This window comes from Scyliorhinus torazame, chromosome 24 (genome assembly GCF_047496885.1).
Source record: "Scyliorhinus torazame isolate Kashiwa2021f chromosome 24, sScyTor2.1, whole genome shotgun sequence".
NCBI lineage: Eukaryota > Metazoa > Chordata > Chondrichthyes > Carcharhiniformes > Scyliorhinidae > Scyliorhinus > Scyliorhinus torazame.
Genome location: NC_092730.1, coordinates 5,659,303 through 5,682,407, shown reverse-complemented (window position 1 = coordinate 5,682,407; position 23,105 = coordinate 5,659,303). Strand labels below are relative to the sequence as shown.

The following is a 23,105-nucleotide window of genomic DNA, read 5'->3' as shown; positions in this document are numbered from 1 at the left end:
CCCATTCACCCCACACCACCCCCTTCACACACCCACCCTTCACACACAACCCTACAACACACACCTTACCACCCCCACCACCCACCCCCACCACCCACACCCACCCCCCACAACCCTACACACACACACACCCCCTTCCCACACACACACACACCCTCACCACACACACACACACCCTCACACCACACACACACCCTCACACACACACACCCACCCTCACACACACACACACCCCCTCACACACACACACACCCTCACACACACACACACCCTCACACACACACACACCCTCACACACACACACACCCTCACACACACACACACCCTCACACACACACACACACCCTCACACACACACACACCCTCACACACACACACACCCTCACACACACACACACACCTCACACACACACACACACCCTCACACACACACACACCCTCACACACACACACACCTCACACACACACACCCTCACACACACACACCCTCACACACACACACCCTCACACACACACACACCCTCACACACACACACACCTCACACACACACCCACACACACCTCACACACACACCCTCACACACACACCCTCACACACACACCCTCACACACACACCCTCACCAACCCTCACACACACACCCTCACACACACACCCTCACACACACACCCTACACACACACACCCTCACACACCACACCCTCACACACACACCCTCACACACACACCCTCACACACACACCCTCACACACACACCCACACACACCTCACACAGCACACCCTCACACACACACCCTCACACACACACCCTCACACACCACACCCCTCACACACACACACACCACAACACACACCCTCACACACACACCCTCACACACACACCCTCCACACACACACCCTCACACCCACACACACACCTCACACACACACCCTCACACACACCCTCACACACACCCCTCATCTCCCCCCCACCCCCCTCAATCTCCCCCCCATCTCTCCCCCTCCCCGCACCCTTCAAACAACCCCTCATGCCGATAGATGCAAGGAGCCTCCAATGGCCTGGTTGCCGGGGCCTCCCTGGCCTGGTGCCGGGGCCTCCAATGGCCTGGTGCCGGGGCCTCCAATGGCCTGGTGCCGGGGCCTCCAATGGCCTGGTGCCGGGGCCTCCAATGGCCTGGTGCCGGGGGCCTCCAATGGCCTGGTTGCCGGGGCCTCCCTGGCCTGGTGCCGGGGGCCTCCCTGGGCCGCCGATAGATGCCATAAGTTGGTCAGATCCAGCATCAGCACAAATGTATTCTTAATCCCACAGCCGCAAGAGACTGGGTCCCACCCATTGCCTGCATGGTGCGGGGTCAGGCTGTGTCTGATCATCGCTCCAGCCAATTGTTTTGGGATGTTTTACAATGTTGCAGGAACTGTGTAAATGCACATTCTGGTCACCTCCATCGCCTGTCCCACTCGCCTGTCCTCACTTCAACCCGTTAGCTGTGGTACATGAAGAAACATCAAAGCTCACCTTGGTTGTAGACGGCACGTCGGGATGCAGGAGCTGCAATATAAAGATGGTCACATTAACGTTCGTCCGTCATTCAACACAAAGCAGGGTGCAGATTAGACACACTGCGAGTTAACACAGGGTGCAGATTAGACACACTGCGAGTTAACACAGGGTGCAGATTAGACACACTGCGAGTTAACACAGGGTGCAGGTTAGACACACTGCGAGTTAACACAGGGTGCAGGTTAGACACACTGCGAGTTAACACAGGTGCAGGTTAGACACACTGCGAGTTAACACAGGGTGCAGGTTAGGACACACTGCGAGTTAACACAGGGTGCAGGTTAGACACACTGCGAGTTAACACAGGGTGCAGATTAGACACACTGCGAGTTAACACAGGGTGCAGGTTAGACACACTGCGAGTTAACACAGGGTGTAGGTTAGACACACTGCGAGTTAACAGAGTGTGCAGATTAGACACACTGCGAGTTAACACAGGGTGCAGGTTAGACACACTGCGAGTTAACACAGGGTGCAGATTAGACACACTGCGAGTTAACACAGGGGTGCAGGTTAGACACACTGCGAGTTAACACAGGGTGCAGATTAGACACACTGCGAGTTAACACAGGGTGCAGATTAGACACACTGCGAGTTAACACAGGGTGCAGATTAGACACACTGCGAGTTAACACAGGGTGCAGGTTAGACACACTGCGAGTTAACACAGGGTGCAGGTTAGACACACTGCGAGTTAACACAGGGTGCAGGTTAGACACACTGCGAGTTAACACAGGGTGCAGATTAGACACACTGCGAGTTAACACAGGGTGCAGATTAGACACACTGCGAGTTAACACAGGGGCAGGTTAGACACACTGCGAGTTAACACAGGGTGCAGATTAGACACACTGCGAGTTAACACAGGGTGCAGATTAGACACACTGCGAGTTAACACAGGGTGCAGATTAGCACACTGCGAGTTAACACAGGGTGCAGGTTAGACACACTGCGAGTTAACACAGGGTGCAGGTTAGACACACTGCGAGTTAACACAGGGTGCAGGTTAGACCACACTGCGAGTTAACACAGGGTGCAGATTTAGACACACTGCGTGTTAACACAGGGTGCAGGTTAGACACACTGCGAGTTAACACAGGGTGCAGAGTTAGACACACTGCGAGTTAACACAGGGTGCAGGTTAGACACACTGCGAGTTAACACAGGGTGCAGATTAGACACACTGCGAGTTAACACAGGGTGCAGGTTAGACACACTGCGAGTTAACACAGGGTGCAGGTTAGACACACTGCGAGTTAACACAGGGTGCAGGTTAGACACACTGCGAGTTAACACAGGGTGCAGATTAGGACACACTGCGAGTTAACACAGGGTGCAGGTTAGACACACTGCGAGTTAACACAGGGTGCAGGTTAGACACACTGCGAGTTAACACAGGGTGCAGGTTAGACACACTGCGAGTTAACACAGGGTGCAGGTTAGACACACTGCGAGTTAACACAGGGTGCAGGTTAGACACACTGCGAGTTAACACAGGGTGCAGATTAGACACACTGCGAGTTAACACAGGGTGCAGGTTAGACACACTGCGAGTTAACACAGGGTGCAGGTTAGACACACTGCGAGTTAACACAGGGTGCAGGTTAGACACACTGCGAGTTAACACAGGGCGCAGGTTAGACACACTGCGAGTTAACACAGGGCGCAGGTTAGACACACTGCGAGTTAACACAGGGCGCAGATTAGACACACTGCGAGTTAACACAGGGCGCAGATTAGACACACTGCGAGTTAACACAGGGTGCAGGTTAGACACACTGCGAGTTAACACAGGGTGCAGATTAGACACACTGCGAGTTAACACAGGGTGCAGATTAGACACACTGCGAGTTAACACAGGGTGCAGGTTAGACACACTGCGAGTTAACACAGGGTGCAGGTTAGACACACTGCGAGTTAACACAGGGTGCAGGTTAGACACACTGCGAGTTAACACAGGGTGCAGGTTCGACACACTGCGAGTTAACACAGGGTGCAGGTTAGACACACTGCGAGTTAACACAGGGTGCAGGTTAGACACACTGCGAGTTAACACAGGGTGCAGGTTAGACACACTGCGAGTTAACACAGGGTGTAGGTTAGACACACTGCGAGTTAACAGAGTGTGCAGATTTGACACACTGCGAGTTAACACAGGGTGCAGGTTAGACACACTGCGAGTTAACACAGGGTGCAGGTTAGACACACTGCGAGTTAACACAGGGTGCAGGTTAGACACACTGCGTGTTAACACAGGGTGCAGGTTAGACACACTGCGTGTTAACACAGGGTGCAGGTTAGACACACTGCGAGTTAACACAGGGTGCAGGTTAGACACACTGCGAGTTAACACAGGGTGCAGGTTAGACACACTGCGAGTTAACACAGGGTGCAGGTTAGACACACTGCGAGTTAACACAGAGTGCAGGTTAGACACACTGCGAGTTAACACAGGGTGCAGATTAGACACACTGCGAGTTAACACAGGGTGCAGGTTAGACACACTGCGAGTTAACACAGGGTGCAGGTTAGACACACTGCGAGTTAACACAGGGTGCAGGTTAGACACACTGCGAGTTAACACAGGGTGCAGGTTAGACACACTGCGAGTTAACACAGGGTGCAGGTTAGACACACTGCGAGTTAACACAGGGTGCAGGTTAGACACACTGCGAGTTAACACAGGGTGCAGGTTAGACACACTGCGAGTTAACACAGGGTGCAGATTAGACACACTGCGAGTTAACACAGGGTGCAGGTTAGACACACTGCGAGTTAACACAGGGTGCAGATTAGACACACTGCGAGTTAACACAGGGTGCAGATTAGACACACTGCGAGTTAACACAGGGTGCAGGTTAGACACACTGCGAGTTAACACAGGGTGCAGATTAGACACACTGCGAGTTAACACAGGGTGCAGATTAGACACACTGCGAGTTAACACAGGGTGCAGATTAGACACACTGCGAGTTAACACAGGGTGCAGATTAGACACACTGCGAGTTAACACAGGGTGCAGGTTAGACACACTGCGAGTTAACACAGGGTGCAGGTTAGACACACTGCGAGTTAACACAGGGTGCAGGTTAGACACACTGCGAGTTAACACAGGGTGCAGATTAGACACACTGCGAGTTAACACAGGGTGCAGATTAGACACACTGCGAGTTAACACAGGGTGCAGATTAGACACACTGCGAGTTAACACAGGGTGCAGGTTAGACACACTGCGAGTTAACACAGGGTGCAGATTAGACACACTGCGAGTTAACACAGGGTGCAGGTTAGACACACTGCGAGTTAACACAGGGTGCAGATTAGACACACTGCGAGTTAACACAGGGTGCAGATTAGACACACTGCGAGTTAACACAGGGTGCAGATTAGACACACTGCGAGTTAACACAGGGTGCAGATTAGACACACTGCGAGTTAACACAGGGTGCAGATTAGACACACTGCGAGTTAACACAGGGTGCAGATTAGACACACTGCGAGTTAACACAGGGTGCAGGTTAGACACACTGCGAGTTAACACAGGGTGCAGGTTAGACACACTGCGTGTTAACACAGGGTGCAGGTTAGACACACTGCGAGTTAACACAGGGTGCAGGTTAGACACACTGCGAGTTAACACAGGGTGCAGGTTAGACACACTGCGAGTTAACACAGGGTGCAGGTTAGACACACTGCGAGTTAACACAGAGTGCAGGTTAGACACACTGCGAGTTAACACAGGGTGCAGATTAGACACACTGCGAGTTAACACAGGGTGCAGGTTAGACACACTGCGAGTTAACACAGGGTGCAGGTTAGACACACTGCGAGTTAACACAGGGTGCAGGTTAGACACACTGCGAGTTAACACAGGGTGCAGGTTAGACACACTGCGAGTTAACACAGGGTGCAGGTTAGACACACTGCGAGTTAACACAGGGTGCAGATTAGACACACTGCGAGTTAACACAGGGTGCAGGTTAGACACACTGCGAGTTAACACAGGGTGCAGATTAGACACACTGCGAGTTAACACAGGGTGCAGATTAGACACACTGCGAGTTAACACAGGGTGCAGGTTAGACACACTGCGAGTTAACACAGGGTGCAGATTAGACACACTGCGAGTTAACACAGGGTGCAGATTAGACACACTGCGAGTTAACACAGGGTGCAGATTAGACACACTGCGAGTTAACACAGGGTGCAGATTAGACACACTGCGAGTTAACACAGGGTGCAGGTTAGACACACTGCGAGTTAACACAGGGTGCAGGTTAGACACACTGCGAGTTAACACAGGGTGCAGGTTAGACACACTGCGAGTTAACACAGGGTGCAGGTTAGACACACTGCGAGTTAACACAGGGTGCAGGTTAGACACACTGCGAGTTAACACAGGGTGCAGGTTAGACACACTGCGAGTTAACACAGGGTGCAGATTAGACACACTGCGAGTTAACACAGGGTGCAGGTTAGACACACTGCGAGTTAACACAGGGTGCAGGTTAGACACACTGCGAGTTAACACAGGGTGCAGATTAGACACACTGCGAGTTAACACAGGGTGCAGGTTAGACACACTGCGAGTTAACACAGGGTGCAGATTAGACACACTGCGAGTTAACACAGAGTGCAGATTAGACACACTGCGAGTTAACACAGGGTGCAGATTAGACACACTGCGAGTTAACACAGGGTGCAGATTAGACACACTGCGAGTTAACACAGGGTGCAGGTTAGACACACTGCGAGTTAACACAGGGTGCAGGTTAGACACACTGCGAGTTAACACAGGGTGCAGATTAGACACACTGCGAGTTAACACAGGGTGCAGATTAGAAAGTCAGGTTTCCAAATTGTGACTTGGGAGCTTTACCAACTGAAGGGGACGAGACGCCTCAGTACTGACCCTCTGACAGTGCGGCACTCCCTCAGTACTGACCCTCTGACAGTGTGGCACTCCCTCAGTACTGACCCTCTGACAGTGCGGCGCTCCCTCAGTACTGACCCTCTGACAGTGCAGCACTCCCTCAGTACTGACCCTCTGACAGTGCGGCACTCCCTCAGTACTGACCCTCTGACAGTGCGGCACTCCCTCAGTAGTGACCCTCTGACAGTGCAGCACTCCCTCAGTACTGACCCTCTGACAGTGCGGCACTCCCTCAGTACTGACCCTCTGACAGTGCAGCACTCCCTCAGTACTGACCCTCTGACAGTGCGGCGCTCCCTCAGTACTGACCCTCTGACAGTGCGGCACACCCTCAGTAGTGACCCTCTGACAGTGCGGCACTCCCTCAGCACTGTCCCTCTGACAGTGCAGCACTCCCTCAGTACTGACCCTCTGACAGTGCAGCACTCCCTCAGTAGTGACCCTCTGACAGTGCGGCGCTCCCTCAGTACTGACCCTCTGACAGTGCGGCACTCCCTCAGTACTGACCCTCTGACAGTGCAGCACTCCCTCAGTACTGACCCTGACAGTGCAGCACTCCCTCAGTACTGACCCTCTGACAGTGCGGCACTCCCTCAGTACTGACCCTCTGACAGTGCAGCACTCCCTCAGTACTGACCCTCTGACAGTGCAGCACTCCCTCAGTACTGACCCTCTGACAGTGCGGCACTCCCTCAGTACTGACCCTCTGACAGTGCAGCACTCCCTCAGCACTGTCCCTCTGACAGTGCAGCACTCCCTCAGCACTGTCCCTCTGACAGTGCAGCACTCCCTCAGCACTGTCCCTCTGACAGTGCAGCACTCCCTCAGTAGTGACCCTCTGACAGTGCAGCACTCCCTCAGTACTGTCCCTCTGACAGTGCGGCACTCCCTCAGTACTGACCCTCTGACAGTGCAGCACTCCCTCAGTAGTGACCCTCTGACAGTGCGGCACTCCCTCAGTACTGACCCTCTGACAGTGCGGCGCTCCCTCAGTACTGACCCTCTGACAGTGCGGCACTCCCTCAGTACTGACCCTCTGACAGTGCAGCACTCCCTCAGTACTGACCCTGACAGTGCAGCACTCCCTCAGTACTGACCCTCTGACAGTGCGGCACTCCCTCAGTACTGACCCTCTGACAGTGCAGCACTCCCTCAGCACTGTCCCTCTGACAGTGCAGCACTCCCTCAGCACTGTCCCTCTGACAGTGCAGCACTCCCTCAGTAGTGACCCTCTGACAGTGCAGCACTCCCTCAGTACTGACCCTCTGACAGTGCGGCACTCCCTCAGTACTGACCCTCTGACAGTGCGGCACTCCCTCAGTACTGACCCTCTGACATTCCAGCACTACCTCAGTAGTGACCCTCTGACAGTGCGGGGCTCCCTCAGTACTGACCCTCTGACAGTGCGGCACTCCCTCAGTACTGACCCACTGACAGTGCGGCGCTCCCTCAGAACTGACCCTCTGACAGTGCGGCACTCCCTCAGTACTGACCCTCTGACAGTGCAGCACTCCCTCAGTACTGACCCTCTGACAGTGCAGCACTCCCTCAGTACTGACCCTCTGACAGTGCAGCACTCCCTCAGCACTGTCCCTCTGACAGTGCAGCACTCCCTCAGCACTGTCCCTCTGACAGTGCAGCACTCCCTCAGTAGTGACCCTCTGACAGTGCGGCACTCCCTCAGTACTGTCCCTCTGACAGTGCGGCACTCCCTCAGTACTGACCCTCTGACAGTGCAGCACTCCCTCAGTAGTGACCCTCTGACAGTGCGGCACTCCCTCAGTACTGACCCTCTGACAGTGCGGCGCTCCCTCAGTACTGACCCTCTGACAGTGCGGCACTCCCTCAGTACTGACCCTCTGACAGTGCAGCACTCCCTCAGTACTGACCCTGACAGTGCAGCACTCCCTCAGTACTGACCCTCTGACAGTGCGGCACTCCCTCAGTACTGACCCTCTGACAGTGCGGCACTCCCTCAGCACTGTCCCTCTGACAGTGCAGCACTCCCTCAGCACTGTCCCTCTGACAGTGCAGCACTCCCTCAGTAGTGACCCTCTGACAGTGCAGCACTCCCTCAGTACTGACCCTCTGACAGTGCGGCACTCCCTCAGTACTGACCCACTGACAGTGCGGCACTCCCTCAGTACTGACCCACTGACAGTGCGGCGCTCCCTCAGAACTGACCCTCTGACAGTGCGGCACTCCCTCAGTACTGACCCTCTGACAGTGCGGCAGTACTGTCCCCCCCCCCCCCCCCCCCCCCCCCAGGCTGTGAGGTGTGCTGGGGGCACAGGCACAGTGAACCCCACCCACCAACTCCTGGTACATACCTGGAATCAGGAATGGGTCCTTGCCTCGGCTAGAGGAAAGAAAAGTGAAACATAGATTAGTCCCGGAGAAACCTCAGTGGGAACGGAGATACCCAGTGTTTATATTGCTGAAATAGGGGGCAAGTAATGTAACGTGAAGAACTTCAAATGATTGTCAAAGGGGCTAAATGATGACCATCCCCAGGACCTGGTGTTCTAACACCCCAGGGCCGTCACTGGGGTCGCTGACGAGGCAGTAGATGCACTAATTGCCATTTTCAAAAATCCCTCTATTTTGGAACGGTCCAAGCAGATTGGAAGTTGTGAAATATAACACTGGTATTCAAGAAAGGAGGAAGAGAGACAATGACAGACCAGTTAGCCTGACATCCGCCATTGGGATAAAACTGGCATCGATTAAAGAAATCCTAGCAATGAGTTTGGAAAGTTAGAAGCTGATCTGACAAATGGTCTTGCAAAAGGAAAATGGTGATTGTTATGGAGTAGGATAGATAAAGGGGGACCAGTAGATGTTGTATACCTGGATTGTTATGTAGTAGGATAGATAATGGGGAAGCAGTAGATGTTGTATACCTGGATTGTTATGCAGTAGGATAGATAAAGGGGGGCCAGTAGATGTTGTATACCTGGATTGTTATGTAGTAGGATAGATAAAGGGGGACCATTAGATGTTATATACTTGGATTGTTATGTAGTAGGATAGATAATGGGGGGCCAGTAGATGTTATATACCTGGATTGTTATGTAGTAGGATAGATAATTGAGAAGCGGTAGATGTTGTATACCTGGATTGTTATGGAGTAGGATAGATAAAGGGGGACCAGTAGATGTTATATACCTGGATTGTTATGTAGTAGGATAGATAAAGGGGGCCAGTAGATGTTATATACCTGATTGTTATGTAGTAGGATAGATAAAGGGGGACCAGTAGATGTTATACACCAGGATTGTTATGTAGTAGGATAGATAAAGGGGGACCAGTAGATGTTGTATACCTGGATTGTTATGTAGTAGGATAGATAAAGGCGACCCGTAGATGTTATATACTTGGATTGTTATGTAGTAGGATAGATAAAGGGGGGCCAGTAGATGTTATATACCTGGATTGTTATGTAGTAGGATAGATAAAGGGGGGCCAGTAGATGTTATATACCTGGATTGTTATGTAGTAGGATAGATAAAGGGGGACCAGTAAATGTTATACACCTGGATTGTTGTGTAGTAGGATAGATAAAGGGGGCCAGTAGATGTTATATACCTGGATTGTTATGTAGTAGGATAGATAAAGGGGGACCATTAGATGTTATATACCTGGATTGTTATGTAGTAGGATAGATAAAGGGGGGGCCAGTAGATGTAATATACTTGGATTGTTTTGTAGTAGGATAGATAAAGGGGGGCCAGTAGATGTTATATACCTGGATTGTTATGTAGTAGGATAGATAAAGGGGGACCATTAGATGTTATATACCTGGATTGTTATGTAGTAGGATAGATAAAGGGGGGCCAGTAGATGTTATATACCTGGATTGTTATGGAGTAGGATAGATAAAGGGGGACCAGTAGATGTGGTATACCTGGATTGTTATGTAGTAGGATAGATAAAGGGGGGCCAGTAGATGTTATATACCTGGATTGTTATGTAGTAGGATAGATAAAGGGAAAGCAGTAGATGTTATATACCTGGATTGTTATGTAGTAGGATAGATAATGGGGAAGCAGTAGATGTTGTATACCTGGATTGTTATGTAGTAAGATAGATAAAGGAGAAGCAGTAGATGTTGTATACCTGGATTGTTATGTAGTAGGATAAAGGGGGGCCAGTAGATGTTATATACCTGGATTGTTATGTAGTAGGATAGATAAAGGGGGGCCAGTAGATGTTATATACCTGGATTGTTATGTAGTAGGATAGATAAAGGGGGGCCAGTAGATGTTGTATACCTGGATTGTTATGGAGTAGGATAGATAAAGGGGGACCATTAGATGTTATATACCTGGATTGTTATGTAGTAGGATAGATAAAGGGGGACCATTAGATGTTGTATACCTGGATTGTTATGTAGTAAGATAGATAAAGGAGAAGCAGTAGATGTTGTATACCTGGATTGTTATGTAGTAGGATAGATAAAGGGGGGCCAGTAGATGTTATATACCTGGATTGTTATGGAGTAGGATAGATAAAGGGGGACCATTAGATGTGGTATACCTGGATTGTTATGTAGTAGGATAGATAAAGGGGGACCAGTAGATGTTATACACCAGGATTGTTATGCAGTAGGATAGATAAAGGGGGGCCAGTAGATGTTGTATACCTGGATTGTTATGGAGTAGGATAGATAAAGGGGGACCATTAGATGTGGTATACCTGGATTGTTATGTAGTAGGATAGATAAAGGGGGGCCAGTAGATGTTGTATACCTGGATTGTTGTGTAGTAGGATAGATAAAGGGGGACCAGTAGATGTTGTATACCTGGATTGTTGTGTGGTAGGACAGATAAAGGGGGGCCAGTAGATGTTGTATACCTGGATTGTTATGTAGTAGGATAAAGGGGGGGCCAGTAGATGTTATATTCCTCGATTGTTTTGTAGTAGGATAGATAAAGGGGGGCCAGTAGATGTTATATACCTGGATTGTTATGTAGTAGGATAGATAAAGGGGGGCCAGTAGATGTTATATACCTGGATTGTTATGTAGTAGGATAGATAAAGGGGGGCCAGTAGATGTTATATACCTGGATTGTTTTGTAGTAGGATAGATAAAGGGGGGCCAGTAGATGTTGTATACCTGGATTGTTATGTAGTAGGATAGATAAAGGGGGGCCAGTAGATGTTATATACCTGGATTGTTATGTAGTAGGATAGATAAAAGGGGGACCATTAGATGTGGTATACCTGGATTGTTTGTAGTAGGATAGATAAAGGGGGGCCAGTAGATGTTATATACCTGGATTGTTATGTAGTAGGATAGATACAGGGGGGGCCAGTAGATGTTATATACCTGGATTGTTATGTAGTAGGATAGATAAAGGGGGGAGCCCAGTAGATGTTGTATACCTGGATTGTTATGTAGTAGGATAGATAAAGGGGGGCCAGTAGATGTTATATCCCTGGATTGTTATGTAGTAGGATAGATAAAGGGGGGCCAGTAGATGTTGTATACCTGGATTGTTATGTAGTATGATAGATAAAGGGGGACCAGTAGATGTGGTATGCCTGGATTGTTATGTAGTAGGATAGATAAAGGGGGGCCAGTAGATGTTATATACCTGGATTGTTATGTAGTAGGATAGATAAAGGGGGGGCCAGTAGATGTTATATACCTGGATTGTTATGTAGTAGGATAGATAATGGGGAAGCAGTAGATGTTGTATACCTGGATTGTTATGTAGTAAGATAGATAATGGGGGGCCAGTAGATGTTGTATACCTGGATTGTTATGTAGTAGGATAGATAATGGGGGGCCAGTAGATGTTGTATACCTGGATTGTTATGTAGTAGGATAGATAAAGGGGGACCATTAGATGTGGTATACCTGGATTGTTATGTAGTAGGATAGATAAAGGGGGGCCAGTAGATGTTATATACCTGGATTGTTATGTAGTAGGATAGATAAAGGGGGGCCAGTAGATGTTGTATACCTGGATTGTTATGTAGTAGGATAGATAAAGGGGGACCATTAGATGTGGTATACCTGGATTGTTATGTAGTAGGATAGATACAGGGGGGCCAGTAGATGTTATATACCTGGATTGTTATGTAGTAGGATAGATAAAGGGGGGCCAGTAGATGTTGTATACCTGGATTGTTATGTAGTAGGATAGATAAAGGGGGACCATTAGATGTGGTATACCTGGATTGTTATGTAGTAGGATAGATACAGGGGGGCCAGTAGATGTTATATACCTGGATTGTTATGTAGTAGGATAGATAAAGGGGGGAGCCCAGTAGATGTTGTATACCTGGATTGTTATGTAGTAGGATAGATAAAGGGGGGCCAGTAGATGTTATATACCTGGATTGTTATGTAGTAGGATAGATAAAGGGGGGCCAGTAGATGTTGTATACCTGGATTGTTATGTAGTAGGATAGATAAAGGGGGGCAAGTAGATGTTATATACCTGGATTGTTATGTAGTAGGATAGATAAAGGGGGGCCAGTAGATGTGGTATGCCTGGATTGTTATGTAGTAGGATAAAGGGAGGCCAGTAGATGTTATATACCTGGATTGTTTTTTAGTAGGATAGATAAAGGGGGGCCAGTAGATGTTATATACCTGGATTGTTATGTAGTAGGATAGATAAAGGGGGGCCAGTAGATGTTATATACCTGGATTGTTATGTAGTAGGATAGATAAAGGGGGGCCAGTAGATGTGGTATGCCTGGATTGTTATGTAGTAGGATAAAGGGAGGCCAGTAGATGTTATATACCTGGATTGTTTTTTAGTAGGATAGATAAAGGGGGGCCAGTAGATGTTATATACCTGGATTGTTATGTAGTAGGATAGATAAAGGGGGGCCAGTAGATGTTATATACCTGGATTGTTATGTAGTAGGATAGATAAAGGGGGGCCAGTAGATGTTATATACCTGGATTGTTATGTAGTAGGATAGATAAAGGGGGACCATTAGATGTGGTATACCTGGATTGTTATGTAGTAGGATAGATACAGGGGGGCCAGTAGATGTTATATACTTGGATTGTTATGTAGTAGGATAGATAAAGGGGGGGCCCAGTAGATGTTGTATACCTGGATTGTTATGTAGTAGGATAGATAAAGGGGGACCAGTAGATGTTATATACCTGGATTGTTATGTAGTAGGATAGATAAAGGGGATAAGATAATACACAAAAGATGAACAGGCAAAAATATGGTCTGAAGGGGCTGGGTATGTCAGTCTGGATAAAGAATTGGTTAATAGGCAGCAAGTGGAGGGTGGAGCTAAATGGGGCATTTTCAAACTAACCACATACATCCTGATTCAAGGTGGAGGATAGGGGCAGACAGTCTCAATCGAGCCAGAGCTGACCCAGCAAATGGTGCCAGGCAGTGATAAGGACCCTACATCCTCTGACTGGCAATGGTTGGTGGTGGCAGGCAGGTTGGTGGGTGGGTGGGGAGGGTTGGCGGGCAGGCAGAGTTGGTGGGTGGGTGGGCAGCGTTGGTGGTGGATGGGTGGGCGGGCAGGTGGCAGGGTTGGCGGGCGGGTCGGTGGGCATGCACTGCTGCAGCAGAACATCAGCCGGGGTTGTGGTTCCACGTCATTATCCAGTTCCCCATGTAGAACACGTGTTTACATGAATGTTGTTGGGCGGGGGGGGGGGGGGGGTTCGACACAATTTGCTGCCAAGAGTCAGAGGATGGAAATGTGAATAAGTCAGTGAGTTATTGACTGAAAGGTCAATTCTGAATGGAGTGTATCTCAGGCACAATTGATTCCTTGTTCCGTTAGGCCGCCATCAATTGGGGCCCCAGTGCCCAGATCGACCGTTCAGAAGCTGAAGAATTTATTAGCAGCCATAATGAAATAACGGCAGCTTTCTTCCTCAAACCAATCACCCTCTCTCATTGCGGGGGGGGGGGGGGGGGGGGGTCAGGGCTGGAACGAGTGGCGGTGACAAGATTCGGGCTGACCCCAAACAGCAGCAGCAGCCCAGGCTCACACACTCATCACAATGGGCAGGCTTGGGGCCTAGGGAGAGCAGTTAGTCAGGCAGGCATGGGAGGAGAGAGCAGGGGAGTAGACAGGCAGGCCTTGTGGGGAGAGGGTGGGGTAACCAGGCAGCCTGCGGGGAGAGGGTGGGGTAGACAGGCAGCCTGTGGGGAGAGGGTGGGGTAACCAGGCAGCCTGCGGGGAGAGGGTGGGGTAGACAGGCAGCCTGTGGGGAGAGGGTGGGGTAACCAGGCAGCCTGCGGGGAGAGGGTGGGGTAACCAGGCAGCCTGCGGGGAGAGGGTGGGGTAACCAGGCAGCCTGCGGGGAGAGGGTGGGGTAACCAGGCAGCCTACGGGGAGAGGGTGGGGTAACCAGGCAGCCTGCGGGGAGAGGGTGGGGTAACCAGGCAGCCTGCGGGGAGAGGGTGGGGTAGACAGGCAGGCCTGGGGAGGGGAGGGGGGGGGGGGGGGGGGGGGGGGGGGGGGGGGAGTAGACAGGCAGGCCTTGTGGGGAGAGGGTGGGGTAGACAGGCAGGCCTTGTGGGGAGAGGGTGGGGTAGACAGGCAGGCCTTGTGGGGAGAGGGTGGGGTAGACAGGCAGGCCTTGTGGGGAGAGGGTGGGGTAGACAGGCAGGCCTTGTGGGGAGAGGGTGGGGTAGACAGGCAGGCCTTGTGGGGAGAGGGTGGGGTAGGCAGGCAGGCCTTGTGGGGAGAGGGTGGGGGTAGACAGGCAGGCCTTGTGGGGAGAGGGTGGGGTAGACAGGCAGGCCTTGTGGGGAGAGGGTGGGGTAGACAGGCAGGCCTTGTGGGGAGAGGGTGGGGGTAGACAGGCAGGCCTTGTGGGGAGAGGGTGGGGTAACCAGGCAGCCTGCGGGGAGAGGGTGGGGTAGACAGGCAGGCCTTGTGGGGAGAGAGTGGGGGTAGACAGGCAGGCCTTGTGGGGAGAGGGTGGGGTAGACAGGCAGGCCTTGTGGGGAGAGGGTGGGGTAGACAGGCAGGCCTTGTGGGGAGAGAGTGGGGGTAGACAGGCAGGCCTTGTGGGGAGAGGGTGGGGTAGACAGGCAGGCCTTGTGGGGAGAGGGTGGGGGTAGACAGGCAGGCCTTGTGGGGAGCAGATAGTCAGGGGGGGCTGGAAGCACACTGACAGAAACAGGCATGAGAGATAGAGAGAATAAACAGTGCCGAAGGAGGCCATTCGGCCCATCAAGACCGCACCGGCCCCTGGAAAGAGCACCCCACCCAAACCCCCACCCCCACCCGATCCCCATAACCCAGTAACCCCACCGAACACGAAGGGCAATTTTGGACACTAAGAGCAATTGATCACGGCCAATCCACCTAACCTGCACATCTTTGGACTGTGGGAGGAAACCGGAGCACCCGGAGGAAACCCACGCACACACGGGGAGGACGTGCAGACTCCGCACAGAGAGTGACCCGAGGCGGGAATCGAACCCGGGACCCTGGAGCTGTGAAGCTACAGTGCTGACCACTGTGCTACTGTGAGAGAGAGAGAGAGACAGAGAGAGTGGTGTAAGAGACTCACCTGTCTGCATTCCTGGATTTTGTCAGCAGGTTTACCGAGGAGACAGATTTTCTGGAGAGTTTGGGTTTTCCATTGTCCGCCGCACCGTTCCGCATCATTCCGAGTTTATCTGACGTGTTGCTGCGTCGTAAACTAAAGAAAATAGTTTGTAAAAGAAAGAGTGGTTAGTATCATAGGCAAGATAGGAGGGTGAGTGAAGAGGGAGGGGGGCCATGCGTTAGAAGCCAGTCACCCAGGTTAGAGAGAGCTGGGGTTAGGAACAGGGAGAAATAAGCTCGATACACCACGGGATAGAAGAGTGCAGCCCGGACACCCCCTCAGCTCGTGTCCCGGATTGTGTTAGTGAGTTCCGCTGCCTTCGCTTTGTAAAGAATGGAGATTTACAGAAGGGAATGCTCGCTTCCTCCCTCTCCTCCCAGAACATCGTTCCCTGTTAGCTTAGCTGAAGATCACTCCATTTTTCCCCAAACGCAGGCAGGGTTTGATTAGGTTTGAATCTGGTGTTTGAAATTTGACATGCATTAGTCTCACACCTCGGCAGCCATCTTTCTGATGGGGTTAGAGGTTAGTACAGGAGTGTTCAAAGGTGCAAGGTATCGCGACACGTTAAAACCAGCTGAGGGTGGAGCCCCAGGCAGGGTTTTCCAAATCAGCTGCTCCAAGTCCTTTTCCAATCAGATGCCTCACATTCACTCCTATTTCCAGTTGTCCAGTTTCTGCGAGTTAGTGTCAGTCGGAACGGATTGGATGTTGAAGGATTGCCAACCTGATCGAGGCCAGTGGGTGGAGCTGTTCGAAATCAGGAGCCTCTACTCGCTGTCAGTACCAGGGACATGGCCCCAATCATTACTCAATCTCCCCTACCCCTGTCCCCATCTCCACTGGGAAGAGTAACCCCAACTGGGAATGACATAACACTCCCATTCTCCGGAACGGACCTGCCCAGATAGTAAATCGATTGCCCATCACATCCAGAGGTGCTACCCCCACTGAGGGACTCAGTTACTATTCATGAGGTTTCCAAAGAGGGCAACACTGCCTATCCCCGTCACTTCCCATTTTACCCAATTTCCAGGAAAGGGATGCGGAGGAGTGGGGGTAAGAACGCTGTCCACCATACTGCCTCACTGTGCCCGGGACCTGGGTTAACACTGCTGTCCCACAGTGCCCGGGATCCGGGTTAACACTGCTGTCTCACAGTGCCAGGGATCTGGGTTAACACTGCTGTCTCACAGTGCCAGGGACCCGGGTTAACACTGCTGTCTCACAGAGCCAGGGACCCGGGTTAACACTGCTGTCTCACAGAGCCAGGGACCCGGGTTAACACTGCTGTCTCACAGTGCCAGGGACCCGGGTTAACACTGCTGTCTCACAGAGCCAGGGACCCGGGTTAACACTGCTGTCTCACAGTGCCAGGGACCTGGGTTAACACTGCTGTCTCACAGAGCCAGGGACCCGGGTTAACACTGCTGTCTCACAGTGCCAGGGACCCGGGTTAACACTGCTGTCTCACAGTGCCAGGGACCTGGGTTAACACTGCTGTCTCACAGAGCCAGGGACCCGGGTTAACACTGCTGTCTCACAGTGCCAGGGACCTGGGTTAACACTGCTGTCTCACAGAGCCAGGGACCCGGGTTAACACTGCTGTCTCACAGTGCCAGGGACCCGGGTTAACACTGCTGTCTCACAGTGCCAGGGACCCGGGTTAACACTGCTGTCTCACAGAGCCAGGGACCCGGGTTAACACTGCTGTCTCACAGTGCCCGGGATCCGGGTTAACACTGCTGTCTCACAGAGCCAGGGACCCGGGTTAACACTGCTGTCTCACAGAGCCAGGGACCCGGGTTAACACTGCTGTCTCACAGTGCCAGGGACCCGGGTTAACACTGCTGTCTCACAGTGCCAGGGACCCGGGTTAACACTGCTGTCCCACAGTGCCCGGGATCCGGGTTAACACTGCTGTCTCACAGAGCCAGGGACCTGGGTTAACACTGCTGTCCCACAGTGCCCGGGATCCGGGTTAACACTGCTGTCTCACAGTGCCAGGGACCCGGGTTAACACTGCTGTCCCACAGTGCCCGGGATCCGGGTTAACACTGCTGTCCCACAGTGCCCGGGATCCGGGTTAACACTGCTGTCTCACAGTGCCAGGGACCCGGGTTAACACTGCTGTCCCACAGTGCCCGGGATCCGGGTTAACACTGCTGTCTCACAGAGCCAGGGACCTGGGTTAACACTGCTGTCTCACAGTGCCAGGGACCCGGGTTAACACTGCTGTCTCACAGTGCCAGGGACCTGGGTTAACACTGCTGTCTCACAGTGCCAGGGACCCGGGTTAACACTGCTGTCTCACAGAGCCAGGGACCCGGGTTAACACTGCTGCCTCACAGTGCCAGGGACCCGGGTTAACACTGCTGTCTCACAGAGCCAGGGACCCGGGTTAACACTGCTGTCTCACAGAGCCAGGGACCCGGGTTAACACTGCTGCCTCACAGTGCCAGGGACCCGGGTTAACACTGCTGTCCCACAGTGCCCGGGATCCGGGTTAACACTGCTGTCTCAGTGCCAGGGACCCGGGTTAGCACTGCTGTCTCACTGTGAAGCCACAGTGCTAACCACTGTGCTACCGTGCCGCCCAATGTGCAGGTTGGGCGGATTGGCCTTGCTAAAATTACCCCTTTGTTTCAGGGTTGTGCGGGTTAGGTGGGGTTACGGAGCGAGGGAGTGGGTCTGGGTAGGGAGCTCTATCAGAGGGTCAGTGCAGTCTCGATAGGCCGAATGGCCTCCTTCTGCACTTTAAGGATTCTCGGATTCTAGCCCAACGCTGACTGGGAGTCTCACTGAACTTCTAAATGATTGGCCTTTTCAGCGGAAGGTAGGATTGTCTGGACAGAATCGGTGATGTTCGCACCATAGCTTCTCCCCAGGGTGCAGGCCCCACAGCTGGGAGATAGATTGAAAGGTGTACAGTCACTGGACCAGATGCCCAGAGGGGTCTCTCGCCAGTCCAGGGTCAGTGACATTCTGTCCCGTGAGGAGTTATCGGCGAGAGCTTCAGCTATCTGGAAAGGACTGGTTCAACTCCCTGAACCAGGAACACCAGGAGCTGCTCCTCGAGGCAAGGAGCTGCTCCTCGAGGCAAGGAGCTGCTCCTCGAGGCAAGGAGCTGCTCCTCGAGGCAAGGAGCTGCTCCTCGAGGCAAGGAGCTGCTCCTCGAGGCAAGGAGCTGCTCCTCGAGGCAAGGAGCTGCTCCTCGAGGCAGAGGTGCGGGGACGGGAGAGGGCACCAGGCCGAGATTCTGACCTTTGGTGCGGCACCATCACAACTTCAGGCAGTCTCGGTACTTTGACCACCTCTCCTTAGATGCCCACAGCCCGAACGCTAGGCCGTCAGAAAATGTTCCTCAATTACTTCACCTGGCATCAAAATCAAAGTTGGGGAGAATGATGGTGCTGGAGGGAGGGGCGGTCCCATCAAGACCGTCCCCAATTAGATACAAACTCAAAGTCTCACCAATCAGAGGGGCTTGAAGGCAGAGCGAGGGCAACTGGAGACCCCGTTTCTTGAAAAGGTTCTGAAAGATGGACTGGGATTTATATTGCCTCTCACACCCTCCCTCCCCTTGCTGTCGAAGCCGAACCTCCTATACATGGCCCCAGGACCCTGGGACCTACAAGGAGACGGGCATTGTCCTAAACTGATTTCACTTGGGACAGGAGGATGCCACCAGTTAAGATGTGGTGAGGCCTTAATTCCAACAGAGAGATGACTTTATAAGAAGGAACACAGACTGGGCCTGCTACAATCTCCATACAAAGGCTCACATGGGCCCCCAGTATCACTGCATCTCATCCGGAATCAAACCAGGATAGAGATTACCGATGGAAGCTGACCCCACTCCGAGTAGGTGCAATGAGGACAGGGTTGGGTAATGCTGCAGATGGAAGGAAATCTCCGCCAGAATGGAAAATAGTGAGGTGTTATCGGAGTGGGTGGGTTGGGGAGAGGGCGTGGGTTGAGGGGGCTGATGTGGTCACCCCCCCCCCCAATCATTCAGACAACCCACATATTTAACACAACAGCTAATCTCCAACGCACACAAGTTTCTTGCTGATAGCAGAGGCAGTCACAGGGGGCAAGTTGCAGACGCCATCCTTGGGGCTCAGCTGGGCAGCTTGGCTGATACTTCGAGGAGCCCGAGGTTGCGTATCCGGCTCCTCCAGACTTCCCTGGGGTTGCGGCAGCACTTGCGACACCGGAGCGGAGTGTGTTTGAGCTGGAGCCTGAGATGCCCGAGGGCAGGCCGCCGGGGGAAATGCCTGTGCTGAATTGGGGCTGGTTGCAGGAGGCGCCGGGAGCTCCTGTTGCAAACATTCAGATCCATTGGGACTCATCTCCGAAGCACGGGCGTCATTTTCCAGCTGGCACTGAGACACATCAGAGTGAGGGGCTGCCTCTGGCCTCGGCTGCAACGGAGGAAGGGTCTCTGCTTTGGGCTGACTCCCAGGCACATTCAGAGGAGCCACGGAAATGACAGCTTGTGACGAGGCCGGACAGCGATCCTTCTGGGAAAGTCTCGGACTCCACTGCTGGGCTGGAATCCCGTTGGGGAGCGCTTGGAATGAGCACGGTGAATATTGCTGAGCTTTGTCCTGTGAGAGAGGAAGCAGGGGGATAGGCCGGATTTCCTGAGGGGACGTTTCTAAGGCAGCGATGCTCTCAGTTCCTGGTCGCGTGGCTGGTCCTTGCGTCTTCCGATCTCCAGAGCGGGTTTCGGCCGGTTGGGGCTGGATTTCCGTCCTCACTGGAGGCTGCTGGTCCCTTCCTTCAGTTTCCTGCTGGGCTCCAGGTTCTGCCCAGTGGACTGGGAGCGGGTCGCCCTCACAAAGCTGGAGGGCGCCCTCACCCTCGAGTTGAAGCGGAGCTGCCCAGGCATCGGGCTCGAACCCTGGTCTCTCCACCCCAACCTGGCAACTCGGCATGTGCTCCTGAACTCCGGCAGGCTGGTGGCTGGAGGTGTGCCGCTGGATCGGATGAGGGTCATTGTGGGACAGGCAGTGAGAGACGAGCGAGCTTGGAGGATTCCGGACTCTGAATTCCGCCTCCTGGGACCCCGGGAACACGCCCACCGCAGCCCGACCCCGGGGGTGTTGTACACGCACTCGGTGTAAGGTCTCAATCCCTGGGCCTCTCCTCTCCTTTGTGCCTGTGAAACTGTAGATAGTACACGATAAAGAGAAAGATTAAACACACAAATCACACACAAATTGGCAGCTCTCATCCCCCACCCCCCACCCCCACCCACAATACCCCTCACACCGAAACCCTCCTCAGTTGTGGTCCCAAGGGCACTGGTCCAGGACTGTTCGGGTGGTGGCACCAACATTCCCTCACTCCGGAATCTATAGACCCCCCTCGTCCCCCCTCCCCCCGGTTAACCGCCCCATCTTAGAGCAGAAGGCTCTGGGGGAGTGGCCTCTTTGCCGTGGCTGACTGACCAGCGAGGGGGGCTCTGCGGCCCCACCCCACACTGCCAGGGCCACTCGGGTTACCCAGCCTGCAGCGGGCTGGGGTTGGTGGGGAGGGGGTTACCCAGCCTGCAGTGGGCTGGGGTTGGTGGGGAGGGAGTTACCCAGCCTGCAGTGGGCTGGGGTTGGTGGGGAGGGGGTTACCCAGCCTGCAGTGGGCAGGGGTTGGTGGGGAGGGGGTTACCCAGCCTGCAGTGGGCTGGGGTTGGTGGGGAGGGGGTTACCCAGCCTGCAGTGAGCTGGGGGCCGGGGGAGGGGGTTACCCAGCCTGCAGTGAGCTGGGGGCCGGGGTTACCCAGCCTGCACTGCGCTGGGGTTGGTGGGGCTGGGGAGGGGGTTACCCAGCCTGCAGTGAGCTGGGGGCCGGGGGAGGGGGTTACCCAGCCTGCAGTGGGCACGGGATGGTGGGGAGGGGGTTACCCAGCCTGCAGTGGGCTGGGGGTTACCCAGCCTGCAGTGGGCTGGGGTTGGTGGGGAGGGGGTTACCCAGCCTGCAGTGGGCTGGGGTTGGTGGGGAGGGGGTTACCCAGCCTGCAGTGAGCTGGGGGCCGGGGGAGGGGGTTACCCAGCCTGCAGTGAGCTGGGGGCCGGGGGAGGGGGTTACCCAGCCTGCACTGCGCTGGGGTTGGTGGGGCTGGGGAGGGGGTTACCCAGCCTGCAGTGAGCTGGGGGCCGGGGGAGGGGGTTACCCAGCCTGCAGTGGGCTGGGGGCCGGGGGAGGGGGTTACCCAGCCTGCAGTGGGCTGGGGTTGGTGGGGAGGGGGTTACCCAGCCTGCAGTGAGCTGGGGGCCGGGGGAGGGGGTTACCCAGCCTGCAGTGGGCACGGGATGGTGGGGAGGGGGTTACCCAGCCTGCAGTGGGCTGGGGTTGGTGGGGAGGGGGTTACCCAGCCTGCAGTGGGCTGGGGTTGGTGGGGAGGGAGTTACCCAGCCTGCAGTGGGCTGGGGTTGGTGGGGAGGGGGTTACCCAGCCTGCAGTGGGCAGGGGTTGGTGGGGAGGGGGTTACCCAGCCTGCACTGGGCTGGGGTTGGTGGGGCTGGGGAGGGGGTTACCCAGCCTGCCGTGGGCTGGAGGCCGGGGGAGGGGGTGACCCAGCCTGCAGTGGGCACGGGATGGTGGGGAGGGGGTTACCCAGCCAGCAGTGAGCTGGGGTTAGTGGGGAGGGGGTTACCCAGCCTGCACTGGGCTGGGGTTGGTGGGGAGGGGGTTACCCAGCCTGCAGTGGGCTGGGGTTGGTGGGGAGGGGGTTACCCAGCCTGCACTGGGCTGGGGTTGGTGGGGAGGGGGTTACCCAGCCTGCAGTGAGCTGGGGTTGGTGGGGAGGGGGTTACCCAGCCTGCAGTGGGCTGGGGTTGGTGGGGAGGGGGTTACCCAGCCTGCAGTGGGCTGGGGTTGGTGGGGAGGGGGTTACCCAGCCAGCAGTGGGCTGGGGTTGGTGGGGGGGGGGGTACCCCACCTGGAATGGGCTTTGGTGGGGTAGGGTTTGACCACCTGGAATGGCCTGGGTGGGGGTGGGGGAGGGTAGGGATGGGTTTGCCACCATTCCTCCCGG

General features: G+C 53.9%; 2 protein-coding genes across 2 annotated transcripts in view; one reads left to right on the top strand and one right to left on the bottom strand.

Annotated features, from left to right (window-relative positions):
• Window positions 1–23,105, top strand: part of LOC140400183 (REST corepressor 2-like) — a 1,146,610-nt gene that overhangs the window by 2,375 nt on the left and 1,121,130 nt on the right. The gene's annotated exons all lie outside the window — the stretch shown is intronic.
• LOC140400170 (uncharacterized) overlaps window positions 1,504–23,105 on the bottom strand; it is a 73,004-nt gene continuing 51,402 nt past the window's right edge. Inside the window, exons 4-7 of the mRNA XM_072489637.1 lie at window positions 20,123–21,238; window positions 16,025–16,156; window positions 8,823–8,851; window positions 1,504–1,547 (exon numbers count right to left, since the gene is read on the bottom strand). Coding sequence (XP_072345738.1) covers window positions 1,504–1,547; window positions 8,823–8,851; window positions 16,025–16,156; window positions 20,123–21,238 — 1,321 coding nt within the window. The remainder of the gene's footprint in view (window positions 1,548–8,822; window positions 8,852–16,024; window positions 16,157–20,122; window positions 21,239–23,105) is intronic.